At 43.3% G+C, this 18,403-nt stretch overlaps 1 protein-coding gene across 17 annotated transcripts in view; it reads right to left on the minus strand.

Moving 5' to 3' along the window:
- LOC308178546 (uncharacterized protein) overlaps positions 1-18,403 on the minus strand; it is a 169,912-nt gene that overhangs the window by 95,155 nt on the left and 56,354 nt on the right. For 4 of the 17 annotated variants that reach the window (XR_013939810.1, XR_013939811.1, XR_013939812.1 and 1 more), the window contains exon 4: positions 4,194-8,809. The exons of 10 other annotated variants lie outside the window; for them this stretch is intronic. Coding sequence is in view for 2 of the 7 variants with exons in the window: in XM_080557381.1 (XP_080413507.1) it covers positions 4,194-4,197 (4 nt within the window). In the remaining 5 variants the exon portion in view is untranslated. Of the gene's footprint in view, positions 1-4,193; positions 8,810-18,403 lie in introns of those variants that run through there. 3 more of the 17 variants (XM_080557381.1, XM_080557382.1, XR_013939809.1) reach the window with 2 other exon arrangements.

The raw sequence follows: 18,403 nt of genomic DNA on the forward strand, positions 1-18,403 counted from the left end.
CATCCCCAAGCTCCCGCTCCAGGATCCTGAGCCTCCTCGGGGGAGACAGATGGCGAGTTTTTCCACAAGTACTTGTTACCTGTCAGCTCCAACTGTGAGTCACAGTTAGCAGGCAGGTTAAAGCACTGCACCATGCCAAGGTGCACAGAAAGCTGAATATTCAGGCGAGCAACCCGGTGTCCAGAGAAGAGGCAGGGCTGGAGGCTGTGCACCTCCACACTCGTGGGCTGGGCTCTCGTGGTGAGCAAGAAGTGCAGGAACAAAGGCCAAAATCAGTTTGCTTGATAGTTATCTGCCAAGAGAAGACTTGACACCCTATCCGGTGGCTTGAAGAGCACATGGAAGAAGAGTTGCTCCCCTCTTGCCTTGCTCGCACACAGCTGCCCAGGCAGCGCTGCAGGAGTTCCTCCAGCCCCCGTGCCTGGAGGCACCCTCACTGCCCTGGACTCGTGGAGACCCAGCCCACCACTTTGTATACACTCACTGTGGGAAGAGCAGCCACTGTTAGAAGATGAGAGTCCTCTCAAGATCACATTTTATGGTTACTTGAAAATTAATAGAGGGAAACATTAATAGAAATGTGAAATACAGATGCAGAAGGACATGCAAGGAGTGCCTGTGCTGCGAATGGAATAATCATGTGTGTTTTGGTAAGCAAAACTCTGATGAACATGGATGAGCCCTGAAAAAGGAACACATTAACCATGGAGACCATGCCAAGGGCTCTGGCTAAACCCCCCCCCGTCAGTGTCACACCACTCCTCTCCCTTCCCTGGGGCAGCTGGAATAACTAAAGATGCAAAATGCTTCATGGTCCTCCAGCAGAAGCTAAAAACCCTCAAAAAGCCAAATTGCAAAGCCAGTCCACAGTGGGAGTGGGGCACCAGTTAACTTGCTGGACCCCCGTCCCAAGCATGGCCCCCGCTCTGCCCATGAGCGCAGCTCAGTGAGCCAAGGGCAGATGCGTAAGAGCAGTTCAAGGTCTCAACAAGGCAGAACTTTAAAGCCATCCAGTTTGTTCGGATTTTCTTTTCCTCAAGGATAAAACAGGATATGTTAGCTTATTTTGCATTTTTATGTCCTAAGCAAAAACAAACAAGCAGGAAACAAACAAAAAAAATCCAGCAATACCGCCTCTTCTAAAGTGAGCAGCCTTGAGAAATCTTTTCACCATTCACTTGGGTACGATGCTAGAGCTGGCTCGACTTTTGGCAGCGAGAGAAAGAGAAGGCAAGAAGGGCCCTTGGGAAGGTGGGGAATCTCTAATGTTTTCAAGGTTAGAAATCTGTCACCTCTTTAGGGGAGAAAATTCAGAATGTAGGAAAGAAAAGTTTTCATTTTGATACTTCTTAAAACAGCATTCACTTTTCATTATTTTTCAGTTAAAGGAGCAAAGCTGGTAGAAAAATCTGATCAGAAACCTTGCTTGATCTTTTCTTTCTCCATAACTTTAGAAGAAAGAAGCCAAGAATGCCTCCTCCATAGACCCCCACTTTTTATAGCTATTCCAACTTTTCCTGTGAAAGGATGAGGGGAGGAAGTGAGAAAAAACAAGTCCTAGATTTGAGGCAAAAATAAGATTTCTACAAAAATACATTACATAAAAATCCTACACATAAATCATTAATTTTTAAAATAAAACCCATTAATCTACAACCTTTTTTGTTGTTAGAGGTGTTTGACTACCAGTCGCTGATGTTTTGCAAATATAAATTCAGCTCTCTGTAATTCCTTAAATTATACATTTAAAGCTTCATACAGATGCCTGTTATTCACCCTCTGCTGTTGTACCACTACAAAGGCTGCCTCCAACCTGGCAGAAAAGCATCACCAGCCAGGTAACCAAACACTCGGTGTGAGCGTACAGCAGCCTGGCCGTAAGGAGCAGCAGCGTCACTCACACGACCCACTTGCCAGTTGCTTGCAATCCTTTAGCGTACCAGAAAAAAAATGAGTTAGATTCATAAGTTGTCTCCTGACCAAAATTATTTGGTGACAACCTTTTTAATATTATTATTTTAATAAATGGGCTAAGGTCCCCCATAGATGCTGTCCACGATGTCTAGATGACAGCAGCTGTAGGGGTTTTTGTGTGTGTATGGTTGTTTTGTGTTGTGTTTATTTATTTTTTTTAACAGGCCCATATTGGGTTTCAGCTGGAATCAGGACAATGACTGTGAAAACCAGATGATGTGCCGGCAGGAACTGAGGAGTCTGAATAACACAGACAGAATTAACCTCCTGAGGTGTCTCTGTGGAAGAAAAACCATAACCACTGCTTCTGCTTAAAGCCTGCACTTTCCCAAATACAGCTTGAAGTTCAGAGAAATGAGAATTACTCAGACACCACAGGCGACCAGTGCTGGCCCTGAACCATACAGCACACGGGAAAAGCTGCAGGCTGAGCCTCTTTGCACCACCACCCAGTTTCTGCTCCAAAACATGCGCGTCAGCTCGGTAGGAACCATCTACTGGTAGGATGCCAGGTCAGCCCAGATAGTGCAAATCTTGTCCGCTCCAGTTTAACAGCAGAACTCCTCAACTCAAACACAGAACAATCTAGTCCCAGAGGGGAAGCCCCCAACCCCAGAGTTATTTTCCTTCTAACAAATGCATAAATATTTTCCTCTAACAAGGATGTGAATAGCATAAAATAATTAATTACACAGATATGCAACAAAGCCAATATGAGAGAATCCCTTGGTTACACAGTGTTAGCATTGCAGAGGTTGTAATTAAACTTCGATTCCTTTACAACTCGAGACAAGTTCCAGACAGTGGGCTGAAAATACATTTCAAACAGATCTTCAACATTCAGGACCATCTGTTTCCTTTTTGTGTGAAGTATTTTTATTTGCTGCAAGTAATAAGCTTAAACAGATTTTTAAGAGGTTTGTTATTAATAAAGGAATCTGAGAAATTTGCAGAAGGGTGAGAGAACCACATTCTACAGCCTGGGGCTGCTCAGGAGGACTCTGGGCACGTGCTTTGAAGACGCCATTTTCTGTTATGTCCCTAAATCCAGTTTCAGGTTCCTAAATAAAGGGGATTTCATCTCCAGCACTAAACACCATTTAGGAGAGGAAGATTTTCTACACCTAAATTTTCATCAGGAATATATTGGTGAAAGGGCAAAATGCAATTAGGCAGGCTGGAGTTTAGCCAGAACATTAGGGTTAATGGCCCTACTGCTGCTAAGTACCACGGGTGCTTAGGAATACAAACAGGGAAGGAGGCCATCAAGGGTGTCCTCCGGGGCAGGACACCTCCTGTCCTGCCACAGTACCCTAAGGAGCATCCCTCTCACCAACATGGGGCTTTACACCAAGGCTGAGCTGGTCACTTGCCCGCACCAAGGAGCCAGGTGATACCATCCGTGAGGGCAGACAGGGACCTAAATGTGTTAGATTTCCGATACCCAGTCAAATCTTACTTACATTATGCCAAGAGGCTGCATCACCACTTAAAACTCAGCAACCTTCAGGCATTTAGTGTGTCTATCATTAAAGCTCTGCTTTGGCCAAGACAGATGTGTGAAATACATCAACACCAACTGGCAAAAATGCATTAGCTGCATCATTTAAAAAAAAAAAAAAAAAAAAGAAGAAGAAGAAGAGACCCTTTTCTCCTTGGTTGTTCTTTTGCTCACAGGAGCACAAAGGACCGCAGCCCTCCTCCACACCTTTCCCCAAAAGCCAGGCTGTAACATCTTCTCTCACACCATACACTGCCACGGTGTGAATTCCTCATTGCAAAAGCAACAAAGCCAAGGCAACACAACACCCCCTGGGCCAGGGTTCCACGTACAGCCAGGAGGCCACCAGCCCAGAATGGCGTCACTAGAGCAGCCACCACCACCAGGACTTGAGGCCCAGCACCGCTACCCTGTGGTGCCTGTTCAGGCTGAGCCAGGGAGAGGCCAGCATCTAACTGCACCTGAAAATATGCTCACACAAGCAAACAGCCGTTCTCCAAACATAATTATGTAAATAAATAACCAAATGAGGCTTCAGCCTTCCAGAAAGTCAAGGTCTTCATCTGAAGGAGCAAGCAGGAGTAACCAAGAGGAACAACTCCTTCCCCCGCCATCTTGCACCAGACCGCTCCCTCACAACCACACGAGCCCTTTCCCCTCCCGGCTCCTCACTTCCCCACCACAAAGCACTGGCTGCAGCAGCCCCCAGGTCACTCACCCATGCTGGTCACAGCCTGCACTGCAATACCTCGGAGAACAAAGCCGTGTGGTCACATCCCAGGCCTGGAAAGCTCCCCGTTTCCTCAGGACAACTTTCCTCCTCACCCCTGGGAGCAGCCACGGCCCAGGTGAGGGCACAGCTCTCGTTAATTCCTCCTCCAGCCTAACAAGGCCCTACAGGTGCGGGATCAAATTCCACTTAGCAGCCAGCCAGTAAGGCTCCACAACCACTGATGTCCCCAGAGGCCCCGGCACTGTCTTATTTGCCCCAGGTGAAGCTTGGTGGAAGGGACAGACATGCAACTTGTGACACAGGAGTTTCTTAGACAGCCTCACCACATGGAGCCTGAAGGACAAGCGTGTGGTCTGTGCTGTACACTTACCCCAGGACAAGGGCACCATCGGGTCTCAACTCTCCTTGCTGGCACCCAAAAATTGTGGTTTGGGCAGTGCTACTTTTAATACCGATATCAGAGCATTTACCACTGGGGTTAGGACCTAAAGCTTGCGTATTGGTGCAATAGCAATGAAGTGCTTAAGTGTTTAATGCATCTGGCTGGGCCATGTCAGCCTTTTATTTACTGCAGTCAGTCCCTAAATCTGTACTGCATCTGCTGTCTGCATAAATAATGAATAAAGCAATAAATTTGGCAGGGTTACCCAACACTTCACTCAGCTTGTCTTGAACCTGTTAAATTCTGCTGTGGTTCACCCACCTGGCTGGGCTGCAGAGAGATGCTTCTGGGGGAAGAGGAGGGGAGGGGAGGGAAGCAGAGGAAAACTGCATTTCTGTGTCCTGCTTTGGAGCTTCCAAAAACCAATTCCCTTTCAACTGAAATCCTGCTTTTTCTCTCTCTCATTTTTATTTTGAGGCATGGAGGGAGAAAGAAGCTCTTTTGAACTACAGAATCTTACCCTGTTACAGGTCCAAGTCTTAGATTTTCAGAAATCTCAGACACCTATATTAGGCTTTCTTTTTATGAAAATCCGTTAGCAATTTTTCTTCCGGGACAATGCCACCAGAAGTCATTTGCTATTATGCTTTCAGCGAGAACCACGTTCACTTCCCTCCTGATGTGGTGGTGTGGGGAGGTGCCACCGTCATCCATGGGGCAGGACAAATTGCCAGGCTGGGGCAGGACGAATTACTGGGCTGCTTGCCAAAGGTTTTTTGGATGACCACAGCTCGAGCCTTTGGCAGAAATATTAAGCAGAGCCTGACAGTGGTGTTAGTGCCGATGGGCTATTCAAGAGTCACAGATATTTGGGTCATCTCTTAAAAAAAAAAATGCATGATTTAATTGATGAGTTTTCCTGCTGTTTTCTATGACTATGGTGAATTTCTAACTTACAGTATTATTATCATATATATTACAAGGCAATACCTTCCAGACAGAATAAGGATGAAATCCATTGCACTGGTACCTTATAACCACATCCAATATTCAAGGCAAGAGCCTATAGGATCTGATTTGACTGAGCAAACAAGAGGAAGAAAAGTTTGGTGCTTTTATTTTCCAGAGCAGAACCTGACCAACACTTGGTAGCAAAATTGGGCAGAGCTGAGAACATGTCTCCTGGCTCCCAGGCCACAACCTTAGCAAGACCACATTTAACCATGGGAAGTGTATTCAATACCCAAACAAGCCCAGAGACTGCCTCTCTCCTCACGCTCCTGTTTAGAAGTATTGCCTAGCTAGGTATTTCAAAAGAGACCAGAGTAGATTTTATTGAAGTGAAAATCAGTGGAACAAGAATAATCCAACTTCATTATGACAGTATTCTGGCAGTAATATAGTGTGTACATGCCTGCATCTTTCCAATGGATTGCAAGGTTATACACGTGGAGGATCTGACAATGCAGTCAAATACAGGTTCTCGACGCATTTCTTTATGTATTATGGTATTTTTTCTTTCTGCTATTCTTGTTTAATTCACCAGTGTAGTACATAAACTTTACACCAGTAGTGGCACTGCTTACTCTACGCTCCCTGTGCTACCTCTGCTTTGATGTTAAATTTCAAGATGTCATCTGATACTAGGTATGAGACAACAACTGATAGGACTTGGTAGACCTAATATGCAAACAGCCTCAAAAAAAAAAAAGAAAATATGTTTTACAAAAATAAAGCCAGTTTTATATCTGGAAAAAATGCTTCTTCCAGCTTAAATTAATTGCTGTTGCTTCACTATGTAAATCGTTAAAGCTTTACTTTCACTATATGGCTTTTTTCCCCACAGAATGACTGCTCTCTGTGCCATGCACACTTACTGTTTTCTTCAGTCCTTATACCTTTTTCTGGATCTCATCATGCTCAAAGCATATTACATAAATTTCTGCTTGCCCCAGCTGACTTATTTGTTAATAGATGCTCCATCTTTGGTGTATTTATTTCTTTTTCCCCACTGTTGAAAGAAATTATCCAACAGCAGTAAAATCACAGTTATACTAATGAACAGCTCCGTGTCATGGATTTTTCTTATTTTAACAGCAGAAAAAAATCAGCAGATTCAACATGCTATTCAGTTACCTTTCCAGTCATGTTTCTCCATTTCAAAATAATTCATATTCTTTTACCAAAAGCTCTGCCAGTTTGTACCTTCGACATCATTTTGTCAGCTTGATGGTGGCTTTGTTTTTTGCCCTGAATTTTGAGCTGGCAGTGTGAGAGGCGTATTCCTAGAACGTGCGAGACATCAGGACCTGCCTTTTACTCTAGATCACCGCTATTTATTTTTTGTCATCCAACTGTATTTTTATGCAGGAGCACTTGATATGCAACAGTGCACACGCTGTCAAGGAGACCCTGACCTGGGACAAATCTCCAATCTGTACTTTGGTTTTGGAACCATAAACACGACATGCTCGGAGCACAATCCTGCCCTGTCGTCCAAACAACCATCTCTATTCTCAGTGGCAGATGCAGTCTGATTCACCTGACTGCACTTGTTAATAATACAGAGGTAAGGTGTACTTCATCAATGGATGCGAGTCATTGTTCCCTTCCAGTTAAATCCAAAAAAAAGATTTAACCGCCGCCCAAGGAAATTTGCATTTCACATATTCAGAGTGAATAAAATCTCCTTTTTTCCTTGTTCTTAGAAGCCCTTATAAACTGCCAAAGTCAACTTGGGGGGGGGGGGGGGGGCATGATAGAAGAGATTTACACAAAAATCTTAATAAAATTCCTTTGGATCTATTTATCTATTTACAAGACTGAATGTACATGACAGATATCTTTTAAGAACCTGCTTGAAAATTGTATACATATAAGCCATGTCTTAAAAAAAAAGCCTGGTGCCATTCCCCACACATCCTTCTACTTAATGGTACTTTAAACTCAGCTGTGAAATTCTTTAAATCACCCTGAGTAAAATCACACCATGACTGCACTTGCGCCCCGTTTGTGGCATTGTGGCTGAGTGCCATTGGCAGCAGCTGCTGCTTCGGGTGTGTGGTTGAGAAATGCCCCAGGTGGAGGTGAGGTGTCAGCTTTTCCCTCTCCCCCAGCTGTGCTCCCCACCCCCTGCTGCCCTCTCCAAGCCCCCTGCCCTGGGAGCCACCCCGGTCACTCGGTGCAATGTTCCTGCAGCACCTCTGTGCCTGCAGCACCTGAATCCAGGTACTCCCAGGACTTTGCACATAAACCGCCTGAATCCAGGCCGAGTTCCAGATGTCTGCGAATCTCAGCTGCCCTCAAAGAAGGTAAAATCAAGTTCTTGGTAGAAAAGAACCCATCTTGTCTGTCCAGGCAGGCTGAGGGACACGTGCAATGTCCTTTCTGAGTGTACTTTCAAGACCAAGCCCCTCCAACGTTTCTTCTAAGGCCACCTAAAGCTAGCCTCAAACACAGGCAAGTAGCATGGACAGGCAGCCAAACTGGCCTTCAGCCTGCTCAGCTCAGTACTATAAATGCAGCCCAGTGGGTCGGGAAGGCAGGAGACTGCCTTATCTCCCTTGCCAACCTGCTTCACCTCCAGCCTGCCGCATCCAGGAGCTCTGTCTGAGCCTCTATCAGGTCTATGTGCTACGACAGATCCGTGCTTCTCTGGTTTCTCTCTTATCTTCTGGTTGCTTTGTGATCTGTCATCCACACATTAACCAAGCAGACAGCAACAATTTGCAGGCAATCACCAGGAAAAAACGACAGTCCGTTTAGCACACTGTTTTGCATTGTCTCAGGCTGTCCGGCTCCCCAAACGATGTTAAACTGCTTCCGCCAATTGGTGTGAATGACGGCGGATGCTGTGCCCGTTAGCATAAGGCAGCTACATCAGAGGCATACTTCATGGAAGCCATTAATATCTTTTAAACTGAGTACTTTTTTTTTTTTCTACTGGCATTTTCTTAAATGTTTTTAAGCTCTAGAACTACCTTCCTTCCTTCTTTCTTTACAGAATATTACCCTTTCCCTGCCAGATCTCCAGCTGGAATAAATTTGGCCTCCAAACCCTGATTCAATTAAATGATGTCAACATGTGCATTGAGTTAAATAGGCTGTTCACATGCTTAAAGCCTACAGATAAACGCTTGGCTTGTGGAGGACTTCAGATGCAACTCAGAGAAGGACATGCCCAAGTCCAGCCTGTGGACTGTGATATACTTCAATATACCTGTGAAACAACACAAACAAAAACGTGTCCCAAACGAGCCTTTCTGAATTAGGGAATACCAGGCACTTCCCAGGCACTCGTTTAATTACAACCTGATATTGTGGAACATAAACATCACTGAATAATGTAATTCATTCAAACTCAGAACAGTAATCTTTGACTAACTGAAGCATAAATACAGTTCACCTAGGGCAAGAGATAAATTACATTAATAAAGTGTGGTGGTGTTAATTAGTTTGCCCAGGCGTGACAGAAGATGGTATTATTGAAAAGCTCCATTTCCAGAAGTAAGGAATTGGTGCTGTAGATCCCAATCTCTGTTTTGGTGTTGTTTTTCTTTTTAACAGCTTCATGAATTGATAGAATATTGCTCTAAAGAGGATTTCACAGAACAGGCAAACATGAGCTCGTCAGCAGAGGCTGACACTGCTGTCCTTGTTGTTTGGTGTCCATAACCTGCTTCTCTCTCATGCCTGCATTCAGATGTGATCTCCTCCTAATAGATCCTACAGATTTTCACGCTCAGACCTTGAACCCATTTCAGGTTGTGTCAGTTCCCTGCACCATGCTCCCTGCTGTGGCCCTGTACGTTGTTTTTTAAAGGCCAGATTCCTGCTTCACTGATGCACTTGAATAAATTCCAAAACATATCTTAAGGTACCCAAACATGTATCTGACTACTGGGAAATGATACCTGTCTTCAGAAATCGGTGAAAATGCTTCCTTTGAATTTGCTGAATCAGAATTGTATTCTTTCTGAACTCAGCAGCTGTTTTTCTTTTGACATGCACAAATGTACAGATTGTGGCTAAAATTTACAGCTGATTATGGTTCCAGAACAGCTTGTATCCCCAGACAGCAGACAGTCAGTCCTGCCAGAATACAGGCATTCTGCTGTCACCAAACCCTAGTTTTGTAAGGCAGCTCCACTAAGGTGGATAAAAAGGTCTTTCCTGCCCATCGATCACACAAATCCAATTTGGAGACTTGTTTTCTCTACATGACAGTTACAGGAGATAGACCTGATTAAATATTTCTGTTCTGATCAAGAAGCATCTCATGGGTAATCCCGTGTCTGCAAGCCGAATCTTTCCCCACAGCTCAGCCGCACGCTCTGCCCCAGGGGCTGTGCTGAGCTCTGCTTCTTCCAGACCCGTGAAACAACACACCTGGATACCAGCGCACGATGAGATTGTAGCTTCAGGAGCAGAGACCAGGCTTATTCGTCTCTGTACTCTTATCCTTGAGATCCAGCCAAGAGTGCTTCCAATCTAAGGACACTCAAGGTTTTCCCAGGTTTCCTGAAGTACACGCAGAGCAACTGTTCATCCACTCTCGCACACCTCTCCTTAACACCTTCCAGTTAAAACACTGACCGAGTTGATGGCATACTTCATTAGCGCCCAAACGGCCAGATGTCAAAGCTCCACATGCTGCCTATTTATCAAGCAGCACTAAAGGCTGTACTAACAAGTCCAACGATACAGAATTTGATTCACATTTCACATGCAACCCGTTCCCTCCAGGAATGTTCTGTTACAGGTCTTTTCATGGCACAGGCACAATAACTGATCGAACGTATTTCTTGAAGGTATGCCAATAGCTATTTGCTGTGTTTTTCTGCTTAGTAGTGGAGACTGTGGCGTTGATGTTGCCCTCAATTGAATAACTGAGGATTAATTCCTACAAAACAGGTTACCCCAGCATTACATTTGAAATCAGAATCAACATTACCATAGCTGAATAATTACAGTCAAGTAAAGAACAGCAAAGCACAGAGGCTTTGCTGTTTTCTCCAAAACACTGTAGCTCAGACCCTTTTGGACCAGTACAACTCAAAATAGCATTCTCACTGATGCCAACTGACATCACTGCACTTAGTCTAAAGGTAACGTGGAAGCACAGTGGACTTCCCAGGGTGAGCACAAATTTCAGAGTGCATTCTTGTTTCTGCCAGTCTGCTTCAGCGACATGCTTAGCCCACTGCTGTGCTGCCCCCGACCAAATGTTCTGACAAGTCTGACAGTATTCAGCTTAAATCACTTCTCTTGTCCTTCAGCTCCTTTTACAATATCGTGCCCTTTATTCGGCTCACTGTGGAACGTCTGAAACACTCCATGACACACTCATTAGGTGGATTTGAAAGAAAATTCCCCCGAGAAAACTCGCCTTTGAAAAAGTTCCTATTGGAAAATTTTAGAGCTCCCAGAGGATACAAAGACAGCAGGAGGAAAGCAGATTTCATGTTTGCACGTAGTGTTAAATAAGCTTTTGATTCCAAGCTAAGTGATACATTTTTGTAACTGGGGACAAAATTTAAATGATTTCCTTTTATTCTAAGAGATTATTGTTTTCCTTCCAAAATATCTCATTATAATTGTTTTTTTTCTAAAATTAAGGTTCTAGACACAGAGAAAAATAATTACTCTCAAAGCTCTGTTTTCAAAAAAACCCTCACTGGGTTGCTTTTAAAGTGGCAATATCAATGACTTGTATTGAAAGAACAACAAATAAAGGCACTTTCTGCCTCTCCCTAGCTACCTTTTAAAAGTCTGTCCACCAATCCAATGGTTCCATCTGTTTCCAAAACAAAATTGCATTTTACTACTAGGATATTCTCTATCCAAATGCTGAACAGCTTGTAGCTAAGTATTAATCCATAAAAACCTGAAAACAATATCTTATTAATTCACAAAAGTCAATATTCCAGTACACATTTTGGAGCCAGTTCATTACAGTTAAGCTCAAATTTATACCACAGTCAATGGAAAACTTTCCAGAATGTTTCACTTATAATGAGACAAACTGGTTGCTAAACCTCATTCTACCAAATACAAGGTCTGTGACAGAAATCTGGTTTAGGGAAAAAGAAGTGACCTTACAGTATATGTAATCCTGGTGCAGTAGTTATCTCTTCTTTAACACAGAATGACACAGGTATTCTTTGGTTTTCTAAAATATCCTGTAGTTGGGACATTTAAACGAAAAAAAGAAAAAAAGACCAAGCTCTATACCTGTTCCCATGACAATTTTTCATGAAGTCTGTCCTTCAGTTCAAATATCCTTGAAAAGCACGTGCCATCAGAACAGGCTTAATCACATCAGTCTGGGTGTCCCATCACATTCCTTTGCAAACTAAATCCTATAAAGGCTGATTTTCCTAAATAATTCTAATATCTTCAAAAATAATTGGGGGTGGGGGGAGTAAAAATATCCAAAGTCTGTAACTCTAACAATGGTGTTCACACTAGTAATTCAGATTTCAAATACAACAACCATTGATACCAATGAGAATTCTTACACTGGTTTCAGTATGTATCTGTTCTGAGGTCCTAAAAATAAATGAAGCCTAAAATTCACAGAAATAAAAGTCTATTGTCACTCAATACATACATATAAGCATACATATGTATAGATATATATACATGTTTATGTATGCATGCAAATATATGGGTTTTTTTTTTTTGCTAATAATGGAAAAGCTTTCTGTTTCCATTACTGACAAATAAAATATGATCATTTTTCACATGGCAATATCAGGCTCTAAGATTTTCCCTCCTGTTCTCCCTTGTTCCCAGAATGAAAGTGCTTCATGAATCATGAAGGTTAAATACAAATAACTTGCATTACCGCTCACAGAAGACATGTGGTTAATCGCTGTCTGCCCTTATTGTTAATTGCTGAACAACAGCGCACTGACACACCTACCACAGGCTTCTGAGGGTAAACAAACACAGCATATGCCCTAATTGCTTGCATTCTCTTTACATCACTTTTTTCTTCCAGAACAACAAGGCTAAAATTCACAGATCCTGTCCCTAAATCTCCTTTCCCTTACACTAATTTTAAACAGGTCAGGTCCTCTGGCTGAGAACTCCTGTGCTACTCCAAGTCTGAGAAGAATCACGCCAAATAAATTAAGTAATCTGCTCTCCATCCTCTAAGACTAAGATTTCTTCTCCACCTCTTTTCCATACACGAGCTGGGTTACTACCACTCCTGCTTCTGTTGAAAACACTGAGCTGAGCTGATGTTCCTTCCAACACCAGAGAGTAAGATGTTCTTATCAGCCACACCCTGCTCCAAGAAAAAACAGAATGGAACAAAAAAAAAAACAGATAAGATGGTGTAGGGAGATGGAGCAGCTCCATCATTTGACCGATCATTTCGTCCAGGTTAAACTCCCTGAAGGAAAGGTGAAAGCTTTGGCTGAGGGATGCGGTCACCCAGCTCTACCCTGATGGTGTTCGCAGCCCCCCTGAGCCCTTGCCAGCCCTTCCCTGGGTTATCGAAGAGATTTCTCCTTGCTGTCAAGAAGGAAAAAAGAAGGGCCAGCAGGCAGGAGCCCCAGGACGAGATGCCCCACAGTACATTTTTTCTGAGAGGCTAAGCCTGGCTGGTCACAAAGGCAAATCTCCCCTTTTGAAATAAATCCTGATCATGCCAGGAATTGTCCTGTAACACACAGCACTTCAGCCTCCCTGCAAACTGTAAACGCATCAGGAGCCTGGAGCCCGAGCCTCACAGTATGCAAATATAATTGGATTCACCAGATGAGATTGCATTGTCAAAGGGTCTCCAAGAACGGGGAGTGCACAGATTAGAGACAGCACATTTCTCTGATCAAATCAATGGATTCTGACAGGAAAACAGCAAAGTATTTGCTGGAATGATACCCCATCTGTGTGCCGTTTCTCTTGAGCTTCCATGTCACGTTCGTGTTAACTTCCTCATTACTGTCCCTCACAGCCATTTTATTTTCTCCTCACTTTTCTATGACATGAACAAAGTTCTGCTGGAGAGCGAGCGTTTCTTCTCATTGCATTTAATTTCCTGTCTATAGAAGCAGACTAGCAAGAACCATATTTGCCAGTCTATTCTTGGCCATGCCATGTTCCTGACACACAGGCTGAAAACCTTGGAAGGCAACCTTGCCAAAAAATTCAGGTTGCCACGCAAGGAGATAAAATCAGTAACAGAAGTCATTAAGGAGCTGGAGGTGCTACTTTGCAAGGGAAGACTGAAAAACCTGAATTTGTATAACCAGGCTGAATGACAATTAAATTAGCATACCTACAAGCTACCGAGTAATTAAAGCCCGAATTTGCAAAGACTTGGGAATCAACAGGATTTAGGCACCTGAATGGCTCCCAAAAGCCAGGTCAGCAGGCCAGAATCTCTTTTTTTCTCACTCTTTTAGGGAGGATTTTTAGTTTTGCCATCACATCTCGGAAACCAGCAGAGTTAGTGAAACTTTAAATAACTCCATACAGGAAAAGCAACAGAATCACAGCTGAGGGAATTAGAGGATAGTTAGGGTCATCTATCGAAGCACTGACAATTAATGGGATAAAACTGAAATTAAAAAGCTGCAGTATACAGTATAAGGTGAGGTTCTCTTACTTCCAGATCAGTGGCAATGGAGAAAAGAGTAATAGTGGAAAATGAACGTATCAGTTTCTGACACACTGAAAAGTGGAGCAGCCAAAAGACCACCAGTGAGGAGAGCGTTGCTCTTGCAGGTGAATGAATGCTTATATGTAATTCATACACTGCCTTTATAAAACACCGCATCTTGCAGCTCTTTACAGCAGTATTCCTGGATCCCCACAGCCCTCTGCGAAGCTGGCAAGTGGCAGTTCTGTACTTCCCAGGTGGAGGCACAGAGGAGGGTGCGTGATGGGCCAAGGCCAGGGGCCCAAGGCTGCGGGGTCCTGCCTGGAGCCATCCCACCTCTCCTCACTGCCTGTGTCCATTCCTGACAGCCATCACTCTTCACAGATGTCATTAAAATCCAGATAAAACACAGCAAATACTTATTATGAATTTCCTAAGAATATACAGGGTTGTTTTTTTTCCATTGATTCCTGGCAGATTCTTTCTTGAAATTTGCCGGATTGGTACAAAACCAAATATGTACAAATTAGCAATATATGACATGACATGAATGAGAACATTCACACTCTTTAATCATTCCCACAAGCATTTTGTCATCTTTCTGTCAGTTCTGCTCATAGGAAAGGAAAACACTTCGCAATTTTAATCTCTTCTCCCCAAGCACATTTAGTTCTTAAAGCTAATACATCCGAAATGTGGGAGACTACTGAGAAGTAGGGGGAGCTCTCTGTTTCTTCATATTTCAGAGGGAACAAACATCCACTGGCACTTTTTGCAGCCATCTCACTCCTCCCCTCATCTCCTCACCTCCCTAAAATAAGCAAAGACATTTTCTCTGTGAACCTTCCCGAAAAGGAAAAGGACAGATACCTCCAGCCAGTCCTTGTGATTCAGCCAAAAGTCTGCAACAGCCACTGGCTGCCTCTGCCCAACCTTGATGTAAGGTCAGAACTGCACAGCTGTATTCTCACATTTTCAAAACTGCACCACGTCAAAGGCATGGAGGCACAGGAGAAACAAATGGGGAGCTCAAGAGCTGGCGATGAGCACCATGGCCCTGCCATCCTCCCTGCCCAGCCTGGGGGAATTTTGCTGCTGTTTTCGGATTTTGTTTTTGCACACCCTTTCTTGCACACTGCAAAGCAAGCCCTGAGCTCTGCACAGCACATCTAGGCATAATCAAAAACAATATGATAAATCTGCGACAAATATGATGCAATACAATGTGCTGCAATAATATTACTACTGCACAGAATATGACATTGCACAGGAGAAAACGAGAATGGCTGGGAAAATATAAAAGGATACAAGAGGCCATTATTTGTTTGACAAGAACTGAGTAAGATATCACAAGAAAGGAAGGGATGAGGAATTACATCATCTCAAGGCTCTCAGCTCCTGAAACCCATGACTGCCAGCGTTCACGGTACAGCTGAGACTTGCAGATATCAGGCCCAAAGGGATCCGAGGGCTCACCTTGTGCCCCAGAAGTCAGTAAAGCTCCCAGCAACTGCAGAGATTTTTAATGGGGGCAGCACATAAACAAAAAAGCGTCAATGACTTTTGATTAATTAGGCCCAAAAAGCTAGTGTGGTCATTCAGAGGGTAGCCTGGCTCCACGAGACACAGAATTAACTCGTCAGAAAGGGATTCTTCCATGTAACAAGTCCAAAGCATGTCTTATAAACAAGAAAGACAAGTAGATCTTGTGAATGCAGGTATTTAGCCATCCCCCAAATTAGAGGCATCTAATAAAAATCTTCTCTCATATCAGTTTATATTGCATTTCTTGGCTAGGATCCATTTTCTATGAATATAAAGTGCGTGTTTGTGCCTATTGCTTTATCTTTTTCATGCCTCTCAGACCTAGCTATTATCCATCTTGCCAACAGTTATTTATTACTCTGTGATTATAGGCAAAGTAGGTAATGACCTATTAAATCACAAACCAACACTTATTATCACCAAAACCAAACTCCAATTGCCAGAAAAGAATTGCTTAATTTCATATGTGGTTAAGAGTTTACTTTTTTTTGCAGCGAGATAATAGATGGTCGTTGCAAACCTTTTTCCCAGGAAACTGGCAGTTGCAGTAAGTACTCTATAGCTCATTTTTAAACTGTAAACAGAGGAATTGTTCTTGATACATATTCCAGGCATAGAGCTATGCCCCAGGGTAGATGAAAACAAAAGCACATTTATTTTAGGTTTTACCTTATAATGTGCTCTAAAAAAGTGTTGGCATTTGTCAGCACACTACCATCTCTCTTTGACCAGTGAGAGATGGATTATGCAGGCAGGTGATGCAGACAGCCTTCCTCTGATCACGTTGAACTCTCTCCAAAAACGAGGCATGACTGCCTGATTGAGGACCAGATCCAGCATAGATACAGGCATGTTCTTCCACTTTCAGCAGGAGAAACAGAGAGGCAAAAAAGGGGTGCCAAAGCTAAATGCCATCTTTCCAAGGAAATGCTCCTTTTACAGACGAAGAGACCCAAGTATCAGCCTGCAACATCACTTGTGCATTTATGTCTTTATGATTCTGGATATATCATTTGTATTGGCTCTGAGACGCACACCAAGTCATACAGTGGCAGAAACAAGCCTTAACAAGGAAACATCAAGAAACAAACGCGATAGACATTTAGATCAGGTATAAATCAAATGCACATATTCTGTATCAGATACTATATTTAACTGGTAATCAAACAACTTACCCAAGAGCCATTGCTAGCGAGAGGCTGAAAAATATTACTTGGAAAAAATTCAAAATCAAGGCCAAACAACAAAGAAAAATGTAGTTAGGTTTGACATGCCTAAATGAAAGACTTCTTTGATAAGCAACTGTAAGCCTTCTGCCAGGGCCTGACTGACTGCCAAAAGGCTGCGTTTAAAAAGATTGCTAGCACATCACAGGCTCAGGTCTCCCTCCCAAAACCTGTGAAGTTGAAAATAAAAAACTCTGCAATGTTCAGTGTGTTACCTTCCCCACTCCCAACAACAACCAATGTAGCACAGAAACACTAGTGCAGTAGATAAAGCAATTCTATGTTATCTGCACGTAACACCTAGTTCATGAAGAATTTCATCGTCTCTCCTCCGGGCAGGTGGTTCCTAAGACAGCTAGGTACTACCTTCCTTTTGCAGTACCACCGCACTCAGAGGTCAGGATTCAGCCAGCAGTAAAACCTAATTCAAGTCACCACAGGCCTGGGACAAGCTCCATCTCTGCTGCCAGGTAATCCTCTCCCCACTCCCTCTGTGCTGACCTCCCTAGAGCACGTTTTCTCCCACTTACTTTCTTAGCAAAAGCACACATGGTAGTGAGCCCTTGCGCAGTGCTCGGACACACAGACCCCCCCCCCCCCTCAGTGTCACTTTCGCTTTCCAGCTGAAGGAAGCTTTTCCAAAAATTGATTTCCAGGCTTCAACTTCTGCATCCTAATAGCCGAAGCCATCACCTGCCTATATTTAAGGAGGTATTAAGCATGCTTAGGAATAATAAATCATGCGCTGGTCCAGTGGGGAACTTTTCATTATAATACGCCTCATTTTTAACAGAAATTTTTCTCAAAGAAAACAAAACAAAATATGATAAATGTTTCAGCCCCTTCAGGCCCTTACATTTAATTTCCCTTCACCAGAGCGTTTTGCTTCTTTTGGGATCCTCTTGCCTCTGAAAATCCAACTCAGCATGACGGGGTATTTATTTTGATCAAGACTGCAGTGCCCAGGTTTGTGCAGCCTGAGACAAAACCATGAGAGAGCATTATTCCCAACCAGTTTTGATCAGGTTTTGCTGCTCTGACAGCCTGAGTTTAAAGTCATTTCTTATGCTCACTTAAATGGCTGAATCCTCAGCTGATACAAGCAAGCATAGCTCTGCTTTGACTTCAGCACAAGATGTCTAATGAAAATACACCTCGATAGCTTTCGAACCCGAAGTCAGGTGTCCCTGTGTGACCCCTCATACAGTCATGTGGAGAGAAGGGTAAATAATACTTTTTCTTCAAATATGTTACTCATTTCTCTTCCAAGAATAGCCCCTATAGACTATCAATAAAATGGCTTTTTCAGATGCAGTTAATTACACAATGGAACACAGAGATCCAGCAAATCTCCAAAGTATCAGCAGAAAACAATGATGAGAGACTTCTGCTCAAGAAAGCACATAAAATGTTAGTTAAAGCATGC

This window comes from Anser brachyrhynchus (genome assembly GCF_964034855.1).
Source record: "Anser brachyrhynchus genome assembly, chromosome: 15".
NCBI lineage: Eukaryota > Metazoa > Chordata > Aves > Anseriformes > Anatidae > Anser > Anser brachyrhynchus.